At 45.6% G+C, this 22,667-nt stretch overlaps 1 protein-coding gene across 3 annotated transcripts in view; it reads right to left on the bottom strand.

Moving 5' to 3' along the window:
* The window catches only part of LOC124035432 (isocitrate dehydrogenase [NADP], mitochondrial-like), an 84,755-nt gene that overhangs the window by 37,888 nt on the left and 24,200 nt on the right, over nt 1-22,667 (bottom strand). For all 3 annotated transcript variants that reach the window (XR_006838734.1, XM_046348880.1, XM_046348879.1), the window contains exons 3-6: nt 5,900-6,065; nt 3,798-3,958; nt 3,548-3,691; nt 1,796-1,932 (exon numbers count right to left, since the gene is read on the bottom strand). Coding sequence is in view for 2 of the 3 variants with exons in the window: in XM_046348880.1 (XP_046204836.1) it covers nt 1,796-1,932; nt 3,548-3,691; nt 3,798-3,958; nt 5,900-6,065 (608 nt within the window). In the remaining variant the exon portion in view is untranslated. The remainder of the gene's footprint in view (nt 1-1,795; nt 1,933-3,547; nt 3,692-3,797; nt 3,959-5,899; nt 6,066-22,667) is intronic.

Here is a 22,667-nt window from a genome sequence, read left to right as displayed (position 1 = left end):
GGTGCATGCACGAAGGCTACTGCGGAGGTCTCGATTTTGATTTCAGCCTATCGCCCGGGACCCAAGAATCAGAAAGCAGACACCCTGTCCCGCCAACAGGATGTCCCTAACGAGGAGATGGACTCCGAGCTCATCATCCCCAGCTCCCGCATTGTGGCCGCTGTGATATGGAGTATTGAGACCACGGTCCGACAAGCCCAGACCTGAGAACCTGACCCCGGTGGGGAACCCACTAACAGACTCTACGTTCTGCAATCAGCCCGTTCTCGAGTACTACAATGGGGAGACTCCTCTAAATTACCTGGGCATCCAGGGGTTAATCGGACTCTGGAGTTCCTGAGGCAGAAATTCCGGTGGCTCAACATGATTGAGGTGAGATCCTTTGTTGTGCCCTGTTCCACCAGTGCCCAAAGCAAGTCCTTACGCCAGCAACCGGCTGGGTTGCTACAACCTCTGCCCATCCCCAGCAAGCCCTGGTCCCACCTGTCTGTAGACTTTATCAGAGGGTTACCTCCATCCCAAGGGCTTACCACTACCCTGGTGGTGGTTGATCGGTTCTCCAAGGCAGCCCATTTCATTGTCTTAGACAAAGTTGAGTTGTATGTCTAGTTAGGTATAATATGGTGAGTAGACTATATATCTAGTTATAAATATGGTGAATAGACTATATCTAGTATAAATATGGTGAATAGACTATATATATGTTTATAAATATGGTGAACAGACTATATATAGTTATAAATATGGTGAATAGACTATATCTAGTTATAAATATGGTGAATAGATTATATATATGTTTATAAATATGGTGAACAGACTATATAAAGTTATAAATATGGTGAATAGACTATATCTAGTTAGTTATAGATATGGTGAATAGACTATATCTACAGTAGTTAGTATAGTCTATATCTAGAATAGTATACATGTGGAATGCAGTGCAACTCTATACTGTAGGCTGCCAGGTGAATGTCTTACTCTAGAATAGTATACATGTGGAATGCAGTGCAACTCTATACTGTAGGCTGCCAGTTGAATGTCTTACTCCAGAATAGTATACATGTGGAATGCAGTGCAACTCTATACTGTAGGCTGCCAGGTGAATGTCTTACTCTAGAATAGTATACATGTGGAATGCAGTGCAACTCTATACTGTAGGCTGCCAGTTGAATGTCTTACTCTAGAATAGTATACATGTGGAATGCAGTGCAACACAATACTGTAGGCTGCCAGTTGAATGTCTTACTCTAGAATAGTATACATGTGGAATGCAGTGCAACTCTATACTGTAGGATGCCAGTTGAATGTCTTACTCCAGAATAGTATACATGTGGAATGCAGTGCAACTCTATACTGTAGGCTGCCAGTTGAATGTCTTACTCTAGAATAGTATACATGTGGAATGCAGTGCAACTCTATACTGTAGGCTGCCAGTTGAATGTCTTACTCTAGAATAGTATACATGTGGAATGCAGTGCAACTCTATACTGTAGGCTGCCAGGTGAATGTCTTACTCCAGAATAGTATACATGTGGAATGCAGTGCAACTCTATACTGTAGGCTGCCAGGTGAATGTCTTACTCCAGAATAGTATACATGTGGAATGCAGTGCAACTCTATGTCTTACTGTAGGCTGCCAGGCTGCCAGGTGAATGTCTTACTCTAGAATAGTATACATGTGGAATGCAGTGCAACTCTATACTGTAGGCTGCCAGGTAAATGTCTTACTCTAGAATAGTATACATGTGGAATGCAGTGCAACTCTATACTGTAGGCTGCCAGGTAAATGTCTTACTCCTCAAAGATCTCCTGGAAGATATCCTTGAAGCGTCCGTCGTAGTACTTAAGGATGGTGTTCTTAGTGCTCATGTATAGAGGCCACCTCTTATTGATGGCATACTGGAAACAGCTGTGGGCAAACCCTGTGATGGACTGGACAGGACAAACAGAACACGATTAGAACCCTGTGATGGTCTGGACAGGACAGACAGAACACTATTAGAACCCTGTGATGGGCTGGACAGGACAGACAGAACACTATTAGAACCCTGTGAATGACTGGACAGGACAGACAGGCTGTACATTATCATGCTGAAACATGAGGTGATGGACAGGACAGACAGGCTGTACATTATCATACTGAAACATGAGGTGATGGACTGGACAGGACAGACAGGCTGTACATTATCATGCTGAAACATGAGGTGATTGACAGGACAAACAGGCTGTACATTATCATGCTGAAACATGAGGTGATGGACTGGACAGGACAAACAGGCTGTACATTATCATGCTGAAACATAAGGTGATCGTGGAGGATGAATAACAAGACAATGGACCTCAGGATCTCGTCACGGCATCTCTGTGCATTCAAATTTCCATCGATAAAATGCAATTGTGTTCATTGTCCATAGCTTAGGCCTGCCCACACCATAACCCCACTGCCACCATGGGGCATTCTGTTCACAACATTGACATCAGCAAACCGCTGGCCCACAAAACACTACCAGTTGCCTGGTACAGTTCAAACCGGGAATCATCCCTGAAGAGCAAACTTCTCTAGCGTGCCAGTGGCCATCGAAGATGAGCAGTTGCCCACTGAAGTCAGTGATGACGCCGACCTGCAGTCAGGTCAAAACCCTGGTGAGGACGACGAGCTGCAGTCAGGTCAAAACCCTGGTGAGGACGACGAGCTACAGTCAGGTCAAAACCCTGGTGAGGACGACGAGCTACAGTCAGGTCAAAACCCTGGTGAGGACGACGAGCTACAGTCAGGTCAAAACCCTGGTGAGGACGACGAGCTGCAGTCAGGTCAAAACCCTGGTGATGACGCCGACCTGCAGTCAGGTCAAAACCCTGGTGATGACGCCGACCTGCAGTCAGGTCAAAACCCTGGTGATGACGCCGAGCTGCAGTCAGGTCAAAACCCTGGTGATGACGCCGAGCTGCAGTCAGGTCAAAACCCTGGTGAGGACGACGAGCACAAGATAAGCTTCCCTGAGACGTTTCTAACAGTTTGTGCAGAAATTCTTCAGTGGTGCTGTCCGTCTGGCTGGTCTCAGATGATCCAGCTGGTGATGAAGCCGGATGTGAAGGTCCTGGGCTGCCGTGGTTACCCGTGGCCTGCGGTTATGAGGCCGGTTGGATGTACTGCCAAATTCTCTAAACCGATGTTGGAGGAGGCTTATGGTAGGGAAATTAACATTCAATTCCCTGGCAACATTCCTGCAGTCAGCATGCCAATTAATCAGCTTCTTTATTTTCCACACCTGTCAGGTAGATGGATTATCTTGGCAAAGGAGAAGTGCTCACTAACAGGGATGTAAAACACATTTGTCCACCAAATTTGAGTGAAATAAGCTTTTTGTGCATAGAGAACATTTCTAGATCTTTTATTTCAGCTCACAAAACATGGGACCAACACTTTACATGTTGTGTTTATATTTTTGCTCAGTTTATGTTCTTTAATGTCAAAGGCTAATTTCATTCCTTGGATGGAAAATAAAGTGTGTAACTTTTAAAAAAGAACCTGCCCCAGCCTGCTCACCTCATCAGTATTGTACATGCCCAACCCACAGCCTCCTGAGACGAAGTCAAAGACCTCCCACTCACTCCCCTTGCTGCCGTCAGCTGGGGTGAACACCATCTTAAACTTCCCTGGCTTGGTGATTACAAAGTCTGTGGCTCTGTACTGTGGAACAACACAACAACAAACATCAACAACAGAACATTCCTCACATGCTCTGTGATTGAATACAAATCTAATCTAAAACACGTATTGTATGTTACTTATCTACCTGGTCACCAAAGGCGTGTCTGCCGATCGTTATTGGCTGCGTCCAACCAGGGACCAGACGGGGAATGTTCTTGCAGATGATCGGCTCTCGGAAGACGGTTCCACCCAGAATGTTCCTGATGCTTCCGTTGGGACTCTTCCACATCTTCTTCAGCTTGAACTCTGTTAGGGTTAGAGATGGAGGCCTGAGTTAACCTATTAGACCTAACCATAACTCTAACCCTGACCTTACTACATCTAGCTCAGATAACTATATAACTAACCCAACTACACCTAGCCCAGGTAACTAACTAACTAACTAACTAACTAACTAACTAACTAACTAACTAACTAACTAACTAACTAACTAACTAACTAACCCTGACCTTACTACATCTAGCCCAGGTAACTAACTATCTATCTAACCCTGACCTTACTACATCTAGCTCAGATAACTATATAACTAACCCAACTACACCTAGCCCAGGTAACTAACTAACTAACTAACTAACTAACTAACTAACTAACTAACCCTGACCTTACTACATCTAGCCCAGGTAACTAACTATCTATCTAACCCTGACCTTACTACAACTAGCTCAGATAACTATATAACTAACCCAACTACACCTAGCCCAGGTAACTAACTAACTAACTAACTAACTAACTAACTAACTAACTAACTAACCCTGACCTTACTACATCTAGCCCAGGTAACTAACTATCTATCTAACCCTGACCTTACTACATCTAGCCCAGGTAACTAACTATCTATCTAACCCTGACCTTACTACATCTAGCCCAGGTAACAAACTATCTATCTAACCCTGACCTTACTACATCTAGCCCAGGTAACAAACTATCTATCTAACCCTGACCTTACTACATCTAGCCCAGGTAACGAACTATCTATCTAACCCTGACCTTACTACATCTAGCCCAGGTAACGAACTATCTATCTAACCCTGACCTTACTACATCTAGCCCAGGTAACGAACTATCTATCTAACCCTGACCTTACTACATCTAGCCCAGGTAACTAACTATCTATCTAACCCTGACCATACTACATCTAGCCCAGGTAACTATACACTACAACTATACACTTCTGAGAAATGAAGGCTATTCCATGCGATAAATTGCCAAGAAACTGAAGAAACTGAAACTGAAAAAGGCCAGCATCCCGGAGTCACCTCTTCACTGTTGACGTAGAGACTGGTGTTTTGCGGGTACTATTTAATGAAGCTGCCTGTTTAGGACTTGTGAGGTGTCTGTTTCTCAAACTAGACACTCTAATGTACTTGTCCTCTTGCTCAGTTGTGCACCGGGGCCTCCCACTCCTCTTTCTATTCTGGTTAGGGCCAGTTTGCGCTGTTCTGTGAAGAGAATAGTACACAGCATTGTACAAGATCTTCAGTTCTTGGCAATTTCTCGCATGGAATAGCCTTCATTTCTGAGATCAAGAATAGACTGACGAGTTTCAGAAGAAAGTGCTTTGTTTCTGGCCATTTTGAGCCAGTAATCGAACCCACAAATGTTGATGCTCCAGATACTTGTCACGGGATACTAGGAGTGGTGGGTGGAATCAGGCGCAGAGAGCAGGGTTCAGTAGATCGTCAATTTATTCTCCGGCGCACAAAACGGTCACGCCAACATGTTATAGCTGCAATGGGGGGACCAACTAGCCCAGGTAACTATCTACCTAACCCTGACCTTACTACACCTAGCCCAGGTAACTATCTACCTAACCCTGACCTTACTACACCTAGCCCAGGTAACTATCTACCTAACCCTGACCTTACTACACCTAGCCCAGGTAACTATCTACCTAACCCTGACATTACTACACCTAGCCCAGGTAACTACCTAACTATCTATCTAACCCTGACTCTTCCACATCTTCAACTCTGAGGAGTAAGGGTCATGGATGAAGGCCTGACAAGAGTTAAGCTGTTAACTGTCAAACTGCAGTACTGATCTACCACCTGACACTGAAACCATGGTCAAACAAATATTTATAGAAACACTTGAATAAGTATTATCCCCCGGGATTCAAATATCCATCTTGTGGATGTATGATTTATTTCTAACCAGAGAATGTATTTCTGTGATTAAAGTAGATACCATCGACTCTGGCTTCATCCGGGGTGATGGTGGCACACTTGACAGCGACGTTGTACTTCATGGTGGCGATGGCCGAGTCAATGGTGACCTGGTCGTCTGTCTGGTCGCGGCACGGCAGACCAAGGTCATAATACTTCAGCTCCACGTCCACGTTAGACAGGACCAGCTGGAACAATGCAACACATTTAATGAGGATGGAGGAGAGGAAAGGAGTGGGTATATGTGTTTGGTTGGGGTGCCTGCAAAGTAAAATGAAATACAGTTGCCAAAATTATATAATTACTCCGGTCTATACAGAAATAAATCAAATCACTAAAAATAACACTACATGACCAAAAGTAATATGGAGTTGGTTGCTATAACAGCCTACACTCTTCTAGGAAGGCTTTAATATGGAGTTGGTCCCCCTTTGTAGCTATAACAGCCTACACTCTTCTAGGAAGGCTTTAATATGGAGTTGGTCCCCCCTTTGTAGCTATAACAGCCTACACTCTTCTAGGAAGGCTTTAATATGGAGTTGGTCCCCCCTTTGTAGCTATAACAGCCTACACTCTTCTAGGAAGGCTTTAATATGGAGTTGGTCCCCCCTTTGCAACTATAACAGCCTCCACTCTCCTGGGAAGGCTTTCCAATAGATATTGGAACAATGCTGCAAGGACTTGCTTCCATTCAGCCACAAGAGCATTAGTGAGGTCAGGCACTGATGTCGGGCAGTTAGGTCTGGCTGCAGTTGGCGTTCCAATTCATCCTAAAGGTTTTCGATTGGGTTGACGTCAGGGCTCTGTGCAGGCCAGTCAAGTTCTTCCACACAGATCTCCATAAACAATTTCTGTATGGATCTCGCTTTGTGCACGGGGCATTGTCATGCTGAAACAGGAAATGGCCTTCCTCAAACTGTTGCCAAAGATGGAAGCACAGAATTGTCTAGAATGTCGTTGTATTCTGTAGCGTTAAGATTTCCCTTTACTGGGGCCTCCCGAGTGGCGCAGCTACAGACCTGAGGCGTTACTACTGACCTGGGTTCATTCCCGGGCTGTGCCACAACCGGCCGTAGACGGGAGTCCCATAGGACGGCACACAATTGACCTAGCATCATCCAGGTTAGGGGAGGGTTTGGCCAGGGGGCTTTACTTGGCTAATCACGCTATAATGACTCCTTGTGGCGGGCTAGGCGCCTGCAGGCTCACCTCAGTCACCAGTTGAACGGAACGCATGACTCCACCTTCACCTCTGACACAAGATTGAAAAGCTGGGTAAAAATACAAATATATCTTCCCTGGAACTAAGTGGCATAGCCCGAACCATGAAAAACAGCCCCAGACCATTATTCCTCCTCCACCAAACTTTACAGTTGACACGTTGCATTCGGGCAGGCAGCGTTCTCCTGACATCCGCAAAATCCAGATTTGTCCGTCGGACTGCCAGATGGTGCAGTGTGATTCATCCAGAAAAAGCGTCTCCACTGCTAAAGAATCCAATGGCAGCGAGCTTTACACCCCTCTAGCCGACGCTTTACACCCCTCTAGCCGACGCTTTACACCACTCCAGCCGACGCTTTACACCCCTCTAGCCGACGCTTTACACCACTCCAGCCGACGCTTTACACCACTCCAGCCGACGCTTTACACCCCTCTAGCCGACGCTTTACACCACTCTAGCCGACGCTTTACACCCCTCTAGCCGACGCTTTACACCCCTCTAGCCGACGCTTTACACCCCTCTAGCCGACGCTTTACACCCCTCTAGCCGACGCTTTACACCCCTCTAGCCGACGCTTTACACCACTCCAGCCGACGCTTGGCATTGTGCATGGTGATCTTAGGCTTGTGTGCAGCTGCTCATGAAGCTCCCGATTAACAGTTAATGTGCTTGACGTTGCTTCCAGAGGCCGTTTGGAACTCGGTAGTGAGTGTTGCAATAGAGGACAGACAATTGTTATGCGCTTCAGCACTCGGCGATCCCATTCTGTGAGCTTGTGTGGCCTACCACTTAACGGCTGAGGTGTTGTTGCTCCCAGATGTTTCCACTTCACAATAACAGCCCTTACAGTTGACCGGGGCAGCTCTAGCAGGGCAGAAATTTGACAAACTGACTTGTTGGAAAGGTTGCATCCTATGATGGTGCTATGTTGAAAGTCACTGAGCTCTTCAGTAAGGCCATTCTACAGCCAATGTTTGTCTATGGAGATTGCATGACTGTGTGCTCGATTTTAGAAACCTGTCAGTAACAGGTGTGGCTGAAATAGCCGATTCCACTCATTTGAAGAGGTGTCCACATACTTTTGTATATATAGTGTACTTCAACAGAGAGCATGATGTAGCCACAGAGGATCATCAGCTTCTTTTAAAGCTCAGAGCATGACATTTGTCTCTTTCACACCGAGGCCTGGTGATTATTTGAGGGGAGAGTGTTGGAACAATTTTTCAAATAATGCGAGGAACTATTATCATTCATAATGGATCAAAAATAAACAGACTTCATTGACTTTGTGAGGTAAATAAAAAATGGCTGAGAACCTCAGCATGTTCGTGGTGGTGAGTAAAGACAATCAAAAAGCAGACATCCAGTTAGCCTATGCATGCTAATGCGCGTGCTCTCTCAACAGAGCAGAGAAACCAGACACATGCTCATTGTTCACATGGAGTGCTCCTAGCAAAAAAACAAGGAAAAAATTGACCACACTCATAAACTATGGTATGAAATAAACCAAAACTTGTTTCTCACAAGGGTAGCAGGCTATGAACTCTGCAAACATCATTTCCACTCCGACTTCACAATCAACATCACAGTAAATGACTGTAGGCCTAATTAATTCATGCATTAACAGAAATGTATGTAACCAAATTACGGGGATTAAGGGTAAATTTATTACTGGTGACATATGTGATGGGGAATTGATCAAAATAAACAATCAAAGGGCAAACAATTAACACAATAAAACAATGAATGCGCAAGAATTAGGGGGAGACAGCTCAATGCATTCTGGTGATATGAGCACATTCTGGAGATATGAGCACATTCTGGAGATATGAACACATTCTGGAGATATGAACACATTCTGGAGATATGAACACATTCTGGAGATATGAACACATTCTGGAGATATGAACACATTCTGGAGATATGAACTGGAGATATGAACACATTCTGGAGATATGAACACATTCTGGAGATATGAACACATTCTGGTGATATGAACACATTCTGGAGATATGAACACATTCTGGAGATATGAACACATTCTGGAGATATCAACACATTCTGGAGATATGAACACATTCTGGAGATATGAACACATTCTGGAGATATGAACACATTCTGGTGATATGAACACATTCTGGTGATATGAACACATTCTGGAGATATGAACACATTCTGGAGATATGAACACATTCTGGAGATATGAACACATTCTGGAGATATGAACACATTCTGGAGATATGAACACATTCTGGAGATATGAACACATTCTGGTGATATGAACTGGAGATATGAACACATTCTGGAGATATGAACACATTCTGGAGATATGAACACATTCTGGAGATATGAACACATTCTGGAGATATGAACACATTCTGGAGATATGAACTGGAGATATGAACACATTCTGGAGATATGAACACATTCTGGAGATATGAACACATTCTGGAGATATGAACACATTCTGGAGATATGAACACATTCTGGAGATATGAACACATTCTGGAGATATGAACTGGAGATATGAACACATTCTGGAGATATGAACTGGAGATATGAACACATTCTGGAGATATGAACACATTCTGGAGATATGAACACATTCTGGTGATATGAACACATTCTGGAGATATGAACACATTCTGGAGATATGAACACATTCTGGAGATATGAACACATTCTGGAGATATGAACACATTCTGGAGATATGAACACATTCTGGAGATATGAACACATTCTGGAGATATGAACACATTCTGGAGATATGAACACATTCTGGAGATATGAACACATTCTGGAGATATGAACACATTCTGGAGATATGAACACATTCTGGAGATATGAACTGGAGATATGAACACATTCTGGAGATATGAACTGGAGATATGAACACATTCTGGAGATATGAACACATTCTGGAGATATGAACACATTCTGGAGATATGAACTGGAGATATGAACACATTCTGGAGATATGAACACATTCTGGAGATATGAACACATTCTGGTGATATGAACACATTCTGGAGAGAAAAGCACCAATATCTTCGCTTACAACCCTCTTCTTCTCATCTCAACATTACTGAAGGCATATCATCTTCATTCATATTTTAGATGCATTGCTTTTCACAGACAGCTGCATCTCAATAATCAGCGAGGCCTATTGCCACGCACACTGCCGATGTCGCAGGCTTGGTATATAGACCTACAGGCTTGGTATATGGACCTACAGGCTTGGTATATAGACCTACAGGCTTGGTATATGGACCTACAGGCTTGGTATATAGACCTACAGGCTTGGTATATAGACCTACAGGCTTGGTATATAGACCTACAGGCTTGGTATATCGACCTACAGGCTTGGTATATAGACCTACAGGCATATAGACCTACAGGCTTGGTATATAGACCTACAGGCTTGGTATATAGACATACAGGTATATAGACATACAGGCTTGGTATATAGACATACAGGCTTGGTATATAGACATACAGGCTTGGTATATAGACCTACAGGCTTGGTATATAGACCTACAGGCATATAGACCTACAGGCTTGGTATATAGACCTCCAGGCATATAGACCTACAGGCTTGGTATATAGACCTACAGGCTTGGTATATAGACCTACAGGTATATAGACCTACAGGCTTGGTATATAGACCTCCAGGCTTGGTATATGGACCTACAGGCTTGGTATATAGACATACAGGCTTGGTATATAGACATACAGGCTTGGTATATGGACCTACAGGCTTGGTTTTTAGACCTACAGGCTTGGTATATAGACCTACAGGCTTGGTATATAGACATACAGTCTTGGTATATAGACCTACAGGTATATAGACATACAGTCTTGGTATATAGACCTACAGGCATATAGACATACAGGCTTGGTATATAGACCTACAGGCTTGGTATATAGACATATATGCTTGGTATATAGACCTACAGGCTTGGTATATAGACCTACAGGCTTGGTATATAGACATACAGGCTTGGTATATAGACATACAGGCTTGGTATATAGACCTACAGGCTTGGTATATAGACATACAGGCTTGGTATATAGACATACAGGCTTGGTATATAGACCTCCAGGCTTGGTATATGGACCTACAGGCTTGGTATATAGACCTACAGGCTTGGTATATAGACCTACAGGCTTGGTATATAGACCTACAGGCTTGGTATATAGACATACATGCTTGGTATATAGACCTACAGGCTTGGTATATAGACCTACAGGCTTGGTATATAGACATACAGGCTTGGTATATAGACCTACAGGCATATAGACATACAGGCTTGGTATATAGACCTACAGGCTTGGTATATAGACATATATGCTTGGTATATAGACCTACAGGCTTGGTATATAGACCTACAGGCTTGGTATATAGACATACAGGCTTGGTATATAGACATACAGGCTTGGTATATAGACCTACAGGCTTGGTATATAGACATACAGGCTTGGTATATAGACATACAGGCTTGGTATATAGACCTCCAGGCTTGGTATATGGACCTACAGGCTTGGTATATAGACCTACAGGCTTGGTATATAGACCTACAGGCTTGGTATATAGACCTACAGGCTTGGTATATAGACATACATGCTTGGTATATAGACCTACAGGCTTGGTATATAGACCTACAGGCTTGGTATATAGACCTACAGGTATATAGACGTACAGGCTTGGTATATAGACCTACAGGCTTGGTATATGGACCTACAGGCTTGGTATATAGACATACAGGCTTGGTATATAGACCTACAGGCTTGGTATATAGACATACAGGCATATAGACCTACAGGCTTGGTATATGGACCTACAGGCTTGGTATATAGACCTACAGGTATATAGACCTACAGGCTTGGTATATAGACCTACAGGCTTGGTATATAGACCTACAGGTATATAGACCTACAGGCTTGGTATATAGACCTACAGGCTTGGTATATAGACCTACAGGCTTGGTATATAGACATACAGGCTTGGTATATAGACCTACAGGCTTGGTATATAGACATACAGGCATATAGACCTACAGGCTTGGTATATGGACCTACAGGCTTGGTATATAGACCTACAGGTATATAGACCTACAGGCTTGGTATATAGACCTACAGGCTTGGTATATAGACCTACAGGCTTGGTATATAGACCTACAGGCTTGGTATATGGACCTACAGGCTTGGTATATATACCTACAGGCTTGGTATATATACCTACAGGCTTGGTATATAGACCTACAGGCTTGGTATATAGACATACAGGCTTGGTATATAGACCTACAGGCTTGGTATATAGACCTACAGGCTTGGTATATAGACCTACAGGCTTGGTATATAGACCTACAGGCTTGGTATATAGACCTACAGGCTTGGTATATAGACCTACAGGCTTGGTATATAGACCTACAGGTATATAGACGTACAGGGTATATAGACCTACAGGCTTGGTATATGGACCTACAGGCTTGGTATATAGACCTACAGGCTTGGTATATAGACCTACAGGCTTGGTATATAGACCTACAGGCTTGGTATATAGACCTACAGGCTTGGTATATAGACCTACAGGCTTGTATATAGACCTACATATAGACATACAGGCTTGGTATATAGACATACAGGCTTGGTATATAGACCTACAGGCTTGGTATATAGACCTACAGGCTTGTGATTTGAAACAATCCACAGTATCCAATATATCGAGTGGAACATCATAAAATACCTCAACATTTCCTTTTGCACAAAAACAGCTGTCTGTCCAGAGCTCACTGGTGGGAAACTCTGAGGGCTCTGAATAGGCTAGTTGATACATTGTTGCAAGTTTGCAAGCAACATCTTTGGCCAAAGCTTCATATATACAGTCATTGGGCAAGACCCAGTTGATTGATTTGATAGCCTACCATGTTACACTTCACTAGTGATAGCTCAAGTCAAGACAGATAGAAAGGGAGGGAGGCAGACAGGCGGTGTAGAGAGATGAATGCAATTGAAAGAACCTGCATTTTCATCAGGATATTTGGTCGGATTTATGTATTTTTACTTAGTTGACAATGGGCCTACTGCTACTTTGGCCATCTCTCATTTCTTTAGCCGCCAATGGCTCACGGTGAATCAATGTGTCCATAATATTTATTATGACAGAGGCTGTTGGTCTCGCATGGGTGGAATTTCCATTTTTAGATTTTTATCATTTTAATCCTGATTTGTATTATTAACCACATGAGAAATGAATACGTTATAATTTAAATTAAATTGTTTCACGAATATGTGCATATGAAAATCATAACTGGCAAACAGATCGGTAGAAATGGTAGAATAACTTGAAGCTTCCCCAAACTTGAGATTGACGCATCCTAGGAATAGACTGTTGTTAAGAGAGCGCACGTTTCTTTGTATTTTATGTTACAAATCTTCTAAATTTACACTATCTGACCAAAAGTATGTACACGCCTTCAAATTAGTGGATTCAGCTATTTCAGCCTGTTGCTAAAAGTCACTGAACACTTCAGTACGGGCCATTCTACTACCAATGAGTGTCTATGGAGATTGCATGGCTGTGTGCTCGATTTTATACATCTGTCAGCAAGTGTACGTTCACCTATTGAACATATTGTACGAATTATAATTCGTAACATCCTGTATGATTTGAATTCCATCTAGGTGGCTAATATTCACTAACTGGCTGACGTTAGCTGGGGTTAGGGGTTAAGGTTACATTTAGGAGTTAGGTTAAAAGGTTCAAAGTAGTTCAAAAATAGCTTTAAAAAAAAAGTTTCTAATTAGCTAAAATGCTAAAGTTGTCCATGATGAGATTCGAACTCGCAACCTTTGGGTTGCTAGGAGTTCACATTATATGAGTTACAGTTCAAATAAGGAAATGGATTTAACATGACTGGGAATACAGATATGTATCTGTTGGTCACAGATAGCTTTTTAATAAAAGTAGAGGCGTGGATCAGAAAACCAGTCAGTATCTGGTGTGACCACCATTTGCCTCATGCAGAAAGACACATCCCCTTGCATAGAGTTCATCCGGCTGTTGATTGTGGCCTGTGGAATGTTGTGCCACTCCTCTTCAATGGTTGTGCGAAGTTGCTGGATATTGGCGGGAACTGGAACACGCTGTCATACACGTCACTCGATTCACAACGTAGATATCTGCAAACCACTTTCCCACACGACGCCATACAGACCACTCGATTCACAACGTAGATATCTGCAAACCACTTGCCCACACGACGCCATACAGACCACTCGATTCACAACGTAGATATCTGCAAACCACTTGCCCACACGACGCCATACAGACCACTCGATTCACAACGTAGATATCTGCAAACCACTTGCCCACACGACGCCATACAGACCACTCGATTCACAACGTAGATATCTGCAAACCACTTGCCCACACGACGCCATACAGACCACTCGATTCACAACGTAGATATCTGCAAACCACTTGCCCACACGACGCCATACAGACCACTCGATTCACAACGTAGATATCTGCAAACCACTTGCCCACACGACGCCATACAGACCACTCGATTCACAACGTAGATATCTGCAAACCACTTGCCCACACGACGCCATACAGACCACTCGATTCACAACGTAGATATCTGCAAACCACTTGCCCACACGACGCCATACAGACCACTCGATTCACAACGTAGATATCTGCAAACCACTTGCCCACACGACGCCATACAGACCACTCGATTCACAACGTAGATATCTGCAAACCACTTGCCCACACGACGCCATACAGACCACTCGATTCACAACGTAGATATCTGCAAACCACTTGCCCACACGACGCCATACAGACCACTCGATTCACAACGTAGATATCTGCAAACCACTTGCCCACACGACGCCATACAGACCACTCGATTCACAACGTAGATATCTGCAAACCACTTGCCCACACGACGCCATATAGACCACTCGATTCACAACGTTGACATCTGCAAACCACTTGCCCACACGACGCCATACAGACCGTCTGCCATCTGCCCGGTACAGTTGGAAAAGTTGATTAAGTTCATTCATTTATGAAGAGCACACTTCTCCAGCGTGCCAGTGTCATCAAAGGTGAGCATTTGCCCACTGAAGTCGGTTACGACGCCAAACTGCAGACAGGTTAAGACCCTGGTGAGGACAACGAGCACACAGATGAGCTTCCCTGAGACGTTTCTGACAGTTAGTGCAGAAATTCTTCAGTTGTCTAAACCCAGAGTTCAGCTGTTCGGGTGGTTAGTCTCAGACGATCCAGCAGGTAAAGAAGCCGGATGTGGAGGTCTTGGACTGGCGTGGTTACACGTGGTCTGCGTTGTTTTTAGGCCGGTTAAATGTATTGCAAAATTGTCTAAAACAACGTTGGAGGCCGCTTATGGTAGAGAAATGGCCATTCAATTCTCTGACAACAGCTCTGGTGGACATTCCTGCAGTTAGCATGCCAATTGCACGCTACCTCAAAACTTGAGACATTTGTGGCATTGTGTTGTGTGAAAGAACTGCACATTTTAGAATGGCCTTTTATTGTCTCCAGCACAAGGTGCACCTGTGTAATGATCATGCTGTTTAATCAGCTTCATGATATGCCACAGCTGTCATGTGGATGGATTATCTTGGTAAAGGTGAAATGCTCACTAACAGCAATGTAAGCAAATTTGAGAGAAATAAGCATTTTGTGAGTATGGAACATTTCTGGGATATTATATTTCAGCTCATAAAACATGGGAGACCTGGTCAGGACAGTGGTCCATGGTGTATAGTACTGTTAGAGTGGTCAGGACAGTGGTCCATGGTGTATAGTACTGTTAGTGGTCAGGACAGTGGTCCATGGTGTATAGTACTGTTAGTGTGGTCAGGACAGTGGTCCATGGTGTATAGTACTGTTAGTGGTCAGGACAGTGGTCCATGGTGTATAGTACTGTTAGTGGTCAGGACAGTGGTCCATGGTGTATAGTACTGTTAGTGGTCAGGACAGTGGTCCATGGTGTATAGTACTGTTAGTGGTCAGGACAGTGGTCCATGGTGTATAGTACTGTTAGAGTGGTCAGGACAGTGGTCCATGGTGTATAGTACTGTTAGTGGTCAGGACAGTGGTCCATGGTGTATAGTACTGTTAGAGTGGTCAGGACAGTGGTCCATGGTGTATAGTACTGTTAGTGGTCAGGACAGTGGTCCATGGTGTATAGTACTGTTTGTGGTCAGGACAGTGGTCCATGGTGTATAGTACTGTTAGTGGTCAGGACAGTGGTCCATGGTGTATAGTACTGTTAGTGGTCAGGACAGTGGTCCATGGTGTATAGTACTGTTAGAGTGGTCAGGACAGTGGTCCATGGTGTATAGTACTGTTAGTGGTCAGGACAGTGGTCCATGGTGTATAGTACTGTTAGAGTGGTCAGGACAGTGGTCCATGGTGTACAGTACTGTTAGTGGTCAGGACAGTGGTCCATGGTGTATAGTACTGTTAGTGGTCAGGACAGTGGTCCATGGTGTACAGTACTGTTAGTGGTCAGGACAGTGGTCCATGGTGTATAGTACTGTTAGTGGTCAGGACAGTGGTCCATGGTGTAGAAAAGGCCCATGGAGTTGGTGGAATACTCCTTTAATTCATTGCCATTTACTCAGCTGGGCCAGGGGCGCTTTAATTAGGTCAGGTGGAAATGTCCTACAGATCTCAACTCCATAAAAGGAGGAAATTGCTATCGCCTGATCTCGCTGCTTTCTCTTCCCTAACTCCATCTGATCCAGAAGTTCTGTGCGTCCATGAATCCACGTAAGTCCACCGACTCTTACCTTTCATCTAAATGATCTGTGGTGATCGGGAGAGTGGGCCATTCAGTTATTGTTTATAGTTATCACCGCGGAGCGCGGCTTGGAGCGCACGCTTCAAACATATTGTGTAATGTGAATTGTCAATGATCACGGCCCTACAGATCCTCATAGGCCAATTACACAATCGATATGGTTCATGTGTATTGAAATTAATTATATGTACACATGAAGACTATTGAAAGCGTGAAATGAGAAACGTCATTGTTTGCTAACTGATTGACTTTGATCATGGGGATTATAGATTGTATAACCATTCACTGTTTGTATTCTTTCATGATTTATGATAAATAGTTATGAGCCTAAATGACTCGCGGATGATTACTATTGACTTCTTAATGAACTGGACTGTTGAATTCCCTAACTTATGTTAATAATGACTGCTATGATTTGATCTTTGATTATGAATTTGATTGTATACATGTTATTTGTTTCCTTTGTGATGCAGCACAGACTACTCAGTAAATATACCACTTTATGGTTAAAGGAATTCCTGCCTCAGTCTCATACATTCCTCTGTCACCTGACACGTGACCACCTGTTCACCTTCACTGTCAGTCATCCTACCTGTCCAGCAACCCACACAGATTCCACTAATCTTTCAATGGTCCTTTGAGCCAGATGATGACTGAACCAAAGACAGGTGAAAAGGAAATGGAGGCGGAGAGGGAAGAATTGTCTCCACTGGAAGGAAGAAGAGAGGAGGAGAGAGCAGCTGAGGGAAAGGTCTTGGAACAAAGGAAATATCCAGGAGCTAAGCCTAAAGCAACAAAGGCTTCATCCTCAACTACCAGCAGCACCAGAAGAACCAGGCAAGCACCTGGTTATCTTAAGGACTATGTGGTCGAGGTTCCGACATCAAAGGGCAAGCCCACCAGAGCTCAAAGAGTTGATGGATCAACTATATGTTTCAGCCATCAACCATCCCCTCTGAGCCAAGGACCGGAAACTGCTTTGGAGCAGGAAAGTGGTCTACGTGAGGAACCTATGGAAGAGGTAACTCCCACTGCACAGGTCGACCAGCTTCCAGAGGCAGGCTCCGCTCACCCCTTGACTAATGGGAAATCGTCGAAGCACTCTAGACGGAGTGGGAGTTCGACCAGTGGATACCCCTTTGGAAGTGGCCATGGCAGCCGCCATTCACTAGCCCTCAGCAATTCACAGACCGCTGTCCTACAAGAGAGGATGAAACTATTAGCTTTGGAGGAAATTGAGCGTCAGATTGAGGAGGAACGACAGGCTGACGAACGATGTCACCAATTGGATGTGCAGGCCCGTAGAGCTCTACAGGAAAGGGAATTCATTGCCAAGGACCTGGCACAGCAGCGACGGCACCGTCAAGCCAGAAGGGAATTAGAAGAGGCACGGATGGTCTCATCCTTCCTGGAGAGGAACGAACAGGGAGTTGACCTGACCACCCCTCCACATGGACCTGAACTGTCTGCCTTTCTTTCCCAATCTGCCCCTCTGGTACAGCATGGCACACAGTCCTCGGAGGCTCCGGGGTCAACAGCCAACACGGAGCACGGGAGACGGGCCGCTCCGCCAACGCCCTCTATGCCAGTGACACAAGTTAGCATTCCTCCATCTGGACAAAGCATCACTCCTTCGCCTTTCCGCCAATTACCAACCAAGGAAAATCGTTCCTTTCGTCCAGGGCCAGGCCAGTCCTCAAACAACAGGTCGGAGGGCTCTCTCCCAATTCCGGCTGCCAGAAATGGAGGGTCTGGGACAGTAGGGGACAGGCCCATTGAGGCCACAGTGGGCTCATCAGAAGTCCCAGGTTTATCCTTCACGCAACCAGAAGAGGGAGCCAACATTATGAAACTTCTAGTAGCCTCAGCCTATGGAATTCCCACACCCAAACTGCCATACTTTGAAAATGGAAAGGAGAGTGAATTTGTCCTTTTGGAAATGGCATTGGAGAGCCTACTGGGTATTCACGGGCATCTGTCAGAACGCTACAAATACCAAGTACTAATGGATCATTTGCGGTTTCCCAGTGCATACAGGCTGGCCCAATCATTTATGCACTCCGCAACACCATACACTGCAGCTCTCCAGGCCCTGAAGGCGAGATATGGTGAGCCACGTCAGCTAGTCCAGAATGAACTAAACAACATCCTGAACACGTCTCCAATTAAAATGGGAGACCATGCTGCCTTCCAAGAATTCTCCCTGGCTGTCCAATCCCTGACCTCGATGCTCCAATCCGTTGAAGGGGAAGACGGGAACGAGCTTAAATGTGGCTCCCACGTGGACAGGCTTCTTAGCAAACTTCCAGTGTACCTCAGAGACAGTTTCATTGAACATTGTTTGAATAAGGGCATCCTGAAAGAGGGCTCGAGAAGCACCTATGCTCTCAGAGACCTGGCCACATGGTTGGAGGTGAAGGCAAAGGCGAAGAGCATCGCTCACCAGGCCACAATCTCCGCCATAGCCACAGGGGGAAGGAAGGAGTTTGAACGCCAGCAGGGACAGAAAAGACCAAATCCCACTACCATGTACTTAAATAGTGAGGCCGGGGAGGAACCCGGGAAGAAGACCCCTCTCAAGAGCAAGAACATCAAATTCCAGCCTTACTGCCCATATTGCAATGGTAAGGGGCACTTCCTTGGCTCATGCCCCAGAGTAAAAAAGCTCACTCAAACTCAATTGAAGGCCTGGATCACTTCAGGCGAGCGATGCTACAAGTGTGCCCGTAGCCATAAGATGGAGACCTGCACATTGAGGAAACCCTGCAACCGCTGTAAAGAAATCCATCTCACCGTGTTGCATGATCTATTTCCCCAAGCACAGAAGGAGCAGAGTATGCTCATGGTAGGAGCTGCAAAGGAGCTGTACCTCGACCAGCAGAACCGGTCTCCAAGGGTCATGTTGAAGGTGGTCAAGGTCACTCTGCAAAGTGAAGGGAGAAGCATTGATACATTCGCCGTTCTAGATGATGGGTCAGAAAGAACAATCATTCTCACAGCGGCCACCCGTCAGCTTAACCTGGAAGGGACCCCCGAGACCCTTAATCTTAGAACGGTGCGACATGATGTTATCCAAATGAAAGGCTCTGCTGTAACCTTTAGCATTTCACCTTCAGGAAACAGGGACGTGGCCTATAACATCACCAATGCCTTCACGGCAGATGGCTTGAATCTCGCAGAGCACTCCTGCCCGGTAAGTGTTCTACAGAAACAATATCCTCATCTACGAGGATTGCCTCTTCCTAACCTGGCCAGAGTAGCACCACTTATCCTGATTGGGTCAGACCACCCACATCTCGTCACCCCGACTGAGCCTATACGAGCTGGACCAGAAGGAGGACCCATTGCTGTCCATACATCCTTGGGTTGGGCTGTGCAAGGTCCATCCCATCTACTTCTCTCCACCCAAGCTGTACAGTCACAGCAAGTCCTCTTCACCAGAAGCAATCCAGATGCAGCCACTGACCTCCTTCGGAATGTTGAGATGCTATGGAAGATGGACACCTTCTCCAACCAGAAGCTACAGGAGGTCACTCGCTCAAAACATGACTCCTATGCATTAGACCTCCTGGAGAAGAGGACCACCACCACTGAAATGGATGGCGTTCGCAGGTATGCAACCCCACTGCTACAGGTGCCCAACCATCCTCCTCTGGCAACCACGACACGGGCTGTACTCCCACTACTGCGTGGAACAGAGCGACGCCTGGTGAAGAATCCTGAGCTTGCAGAAGTTCATAACCGAGAGATTCATAACCTTATGGAGGCAGGCCACACCCATGTCTCCTTTGTCATGGCCAGGTCCAGGGTCGCACCCAAGAAGCAGTTGTCAATGCCTAGGCTGGAACTCAGTGCTGCCCTTTCCGGAGCCCAGTTGGCCTCTACCTTGCGAGCCGAGCTCACCTTGTCAATCCAACGGGTCATCTACTGGAGTGATTCGACCACTGTATTGACCTGGCTCAAGTCGGAGTCCTGCAGGCATAAGGTGTTCGTCGGAACTCGCATCGCTGAAATCCAAGACCTAACAGAAGTCCAGGACTGGAGGTATGTTGATAGCATGAACAATCCTGCTGATGACATTACTAGAGGTAAAACCCTTAAGGAATTGGCTAAACCCCATCGCTGGAGCTTGGGACCACCATTCTTGTCCCAACCAGAGAAAGAGTGGCCGACAGCCCCCAGGCGTGCGGCCCCTCCGCAACCAACTGAAGCTCATGAGTTAAGGAAGTCCGCCCAATGCTACAGCATTTCTACGGAACCAACAACGGCTCTCCCTGACCTAACACAATCCCAAACACTGCCGGATCTGATCACCGCCACAAACCAGACCTCAGATGGGGTGGCTTCTATACCTACCTCCCTCGCGGCAGAGACACTACTCCTCAAGCAAGCACAAGCAGTTAGCTTCCCTGAGGAGTTAAAAGCTCTGAAAGCCGGTAGGGAAGTGGCTAAGGACAGCCGTCTTCTCTCTCTTGCCCCAGAATATGATCCAATCCTTGGAGTGATCAGAGTCGGAGGGAGGCTGCGCCAAGCAGAGGTTTTGGACCCAGATGCTATCCACCCAATTATCTTTGACTCCAGACACCCTCTTACCAGGCTCCTCATCAAGAGTTATGATGAGCGGCTTCTCCACCCAGGTCCAGAGAGGGTCTATGGGGAGATGAGGCGGAAGTACTGGATAATTGGAGGACGAGGAGCCATTCGTAAGCACCAATACGCCTGCGTAGAATGTCAGAGATGGCGGGCCGGAGCTACGGTGCCCAAAATGGCAGATTTACCCCCTGCTCGCTTGCACCTCCTTAAACCACCCTTCTGGTCAACAGGAGTAGATTGCTTTGGCCCCTTGATGATCAAGTTAGGTCGTCGTGTGGAAAAGCGCTGGGGCATTCTATTCAAGTGTTTGACAACCAGATGTGTCCACCTGGACCTACTGGAGAGTTTGGATACGGAAGCCTTCCTCATGGCCCTACGGCGGTTTATCTCCCGACGGGGGAAACCCTACGAGATCCTGGCTGACAGAGGTACGAACTTCAAGGCAGGAGAAGCCAGGTTGGAGGAAGCCTTCCAAGCCATGGAACCCAGCCTCCAGGATCAGCTGATGGACCAACAAATCTCATTAAAATTTAACCCTCCAGGCGCTCCTCATTTTGGAGGAACATGGGAGCGAGAGATCAAATCTGTAAAGACGGCCTTACGAGTCGTACTAGGGGACCAAACTGTCACTGAAACTGTCTTGAGGACTGTCCTGATAGAGGTGGAAGGGATTCTGAACTCCAAACCCTTGGGATATCTCTCTGCAGACATCGCTGACCCCGATCCGGTTACACCGAATATGCTCTTGATGGGACGCCGAGATGCGTCACTTCCTCAAGCCATGTATGCTGATACCAACCTCGTAGGCAGACGCCGGTGGCGACACAGCCAAATCATAGCTGACCATTTTTGGGCCCGATTCATTCAGGATTACCTACCAAGTCTACAGCACAGAGGGAAATGGCGGAGAGAAATGGCCAGCCTGGAAACTGGCCAAGTAGTAATGATGGTGGACCCTCAGCTGCCTCGAGCCTCCTGGCCGGTGGGCCGTATAACTAAGACAATGCCTGGGACCGATGGTCGTGTTAGATCAGTGGAAATCCAGGTGAAGAACCGGACATATATCCGGCCAGTTGCCCGACTGATTCCTCTCCCTGAGATGACAGAGGACGGGGAGCAATGAGCCTTTT

The sequence above is a fragment of the Oncorhynchus gorbuscha genome, linkage group LG05 (genome assembly GCF_021184085.1).
Source record: "Oncorhynchus gorbuscha isolate QuinsamMale2020 ecotype Even-year linkage group LG05, OgorEven_v1.0, whole genome shotgun sequence".
NCBI lineage: Eukaryota > Metazoa > Chordata > Actinopteri > Salmoniformes > Salmonidae > Oncorhynchus > Oncorhynchus gorbuscha.
This window is presented reverse-complemented; position numbering and strand designations above follow the sequence as displayed.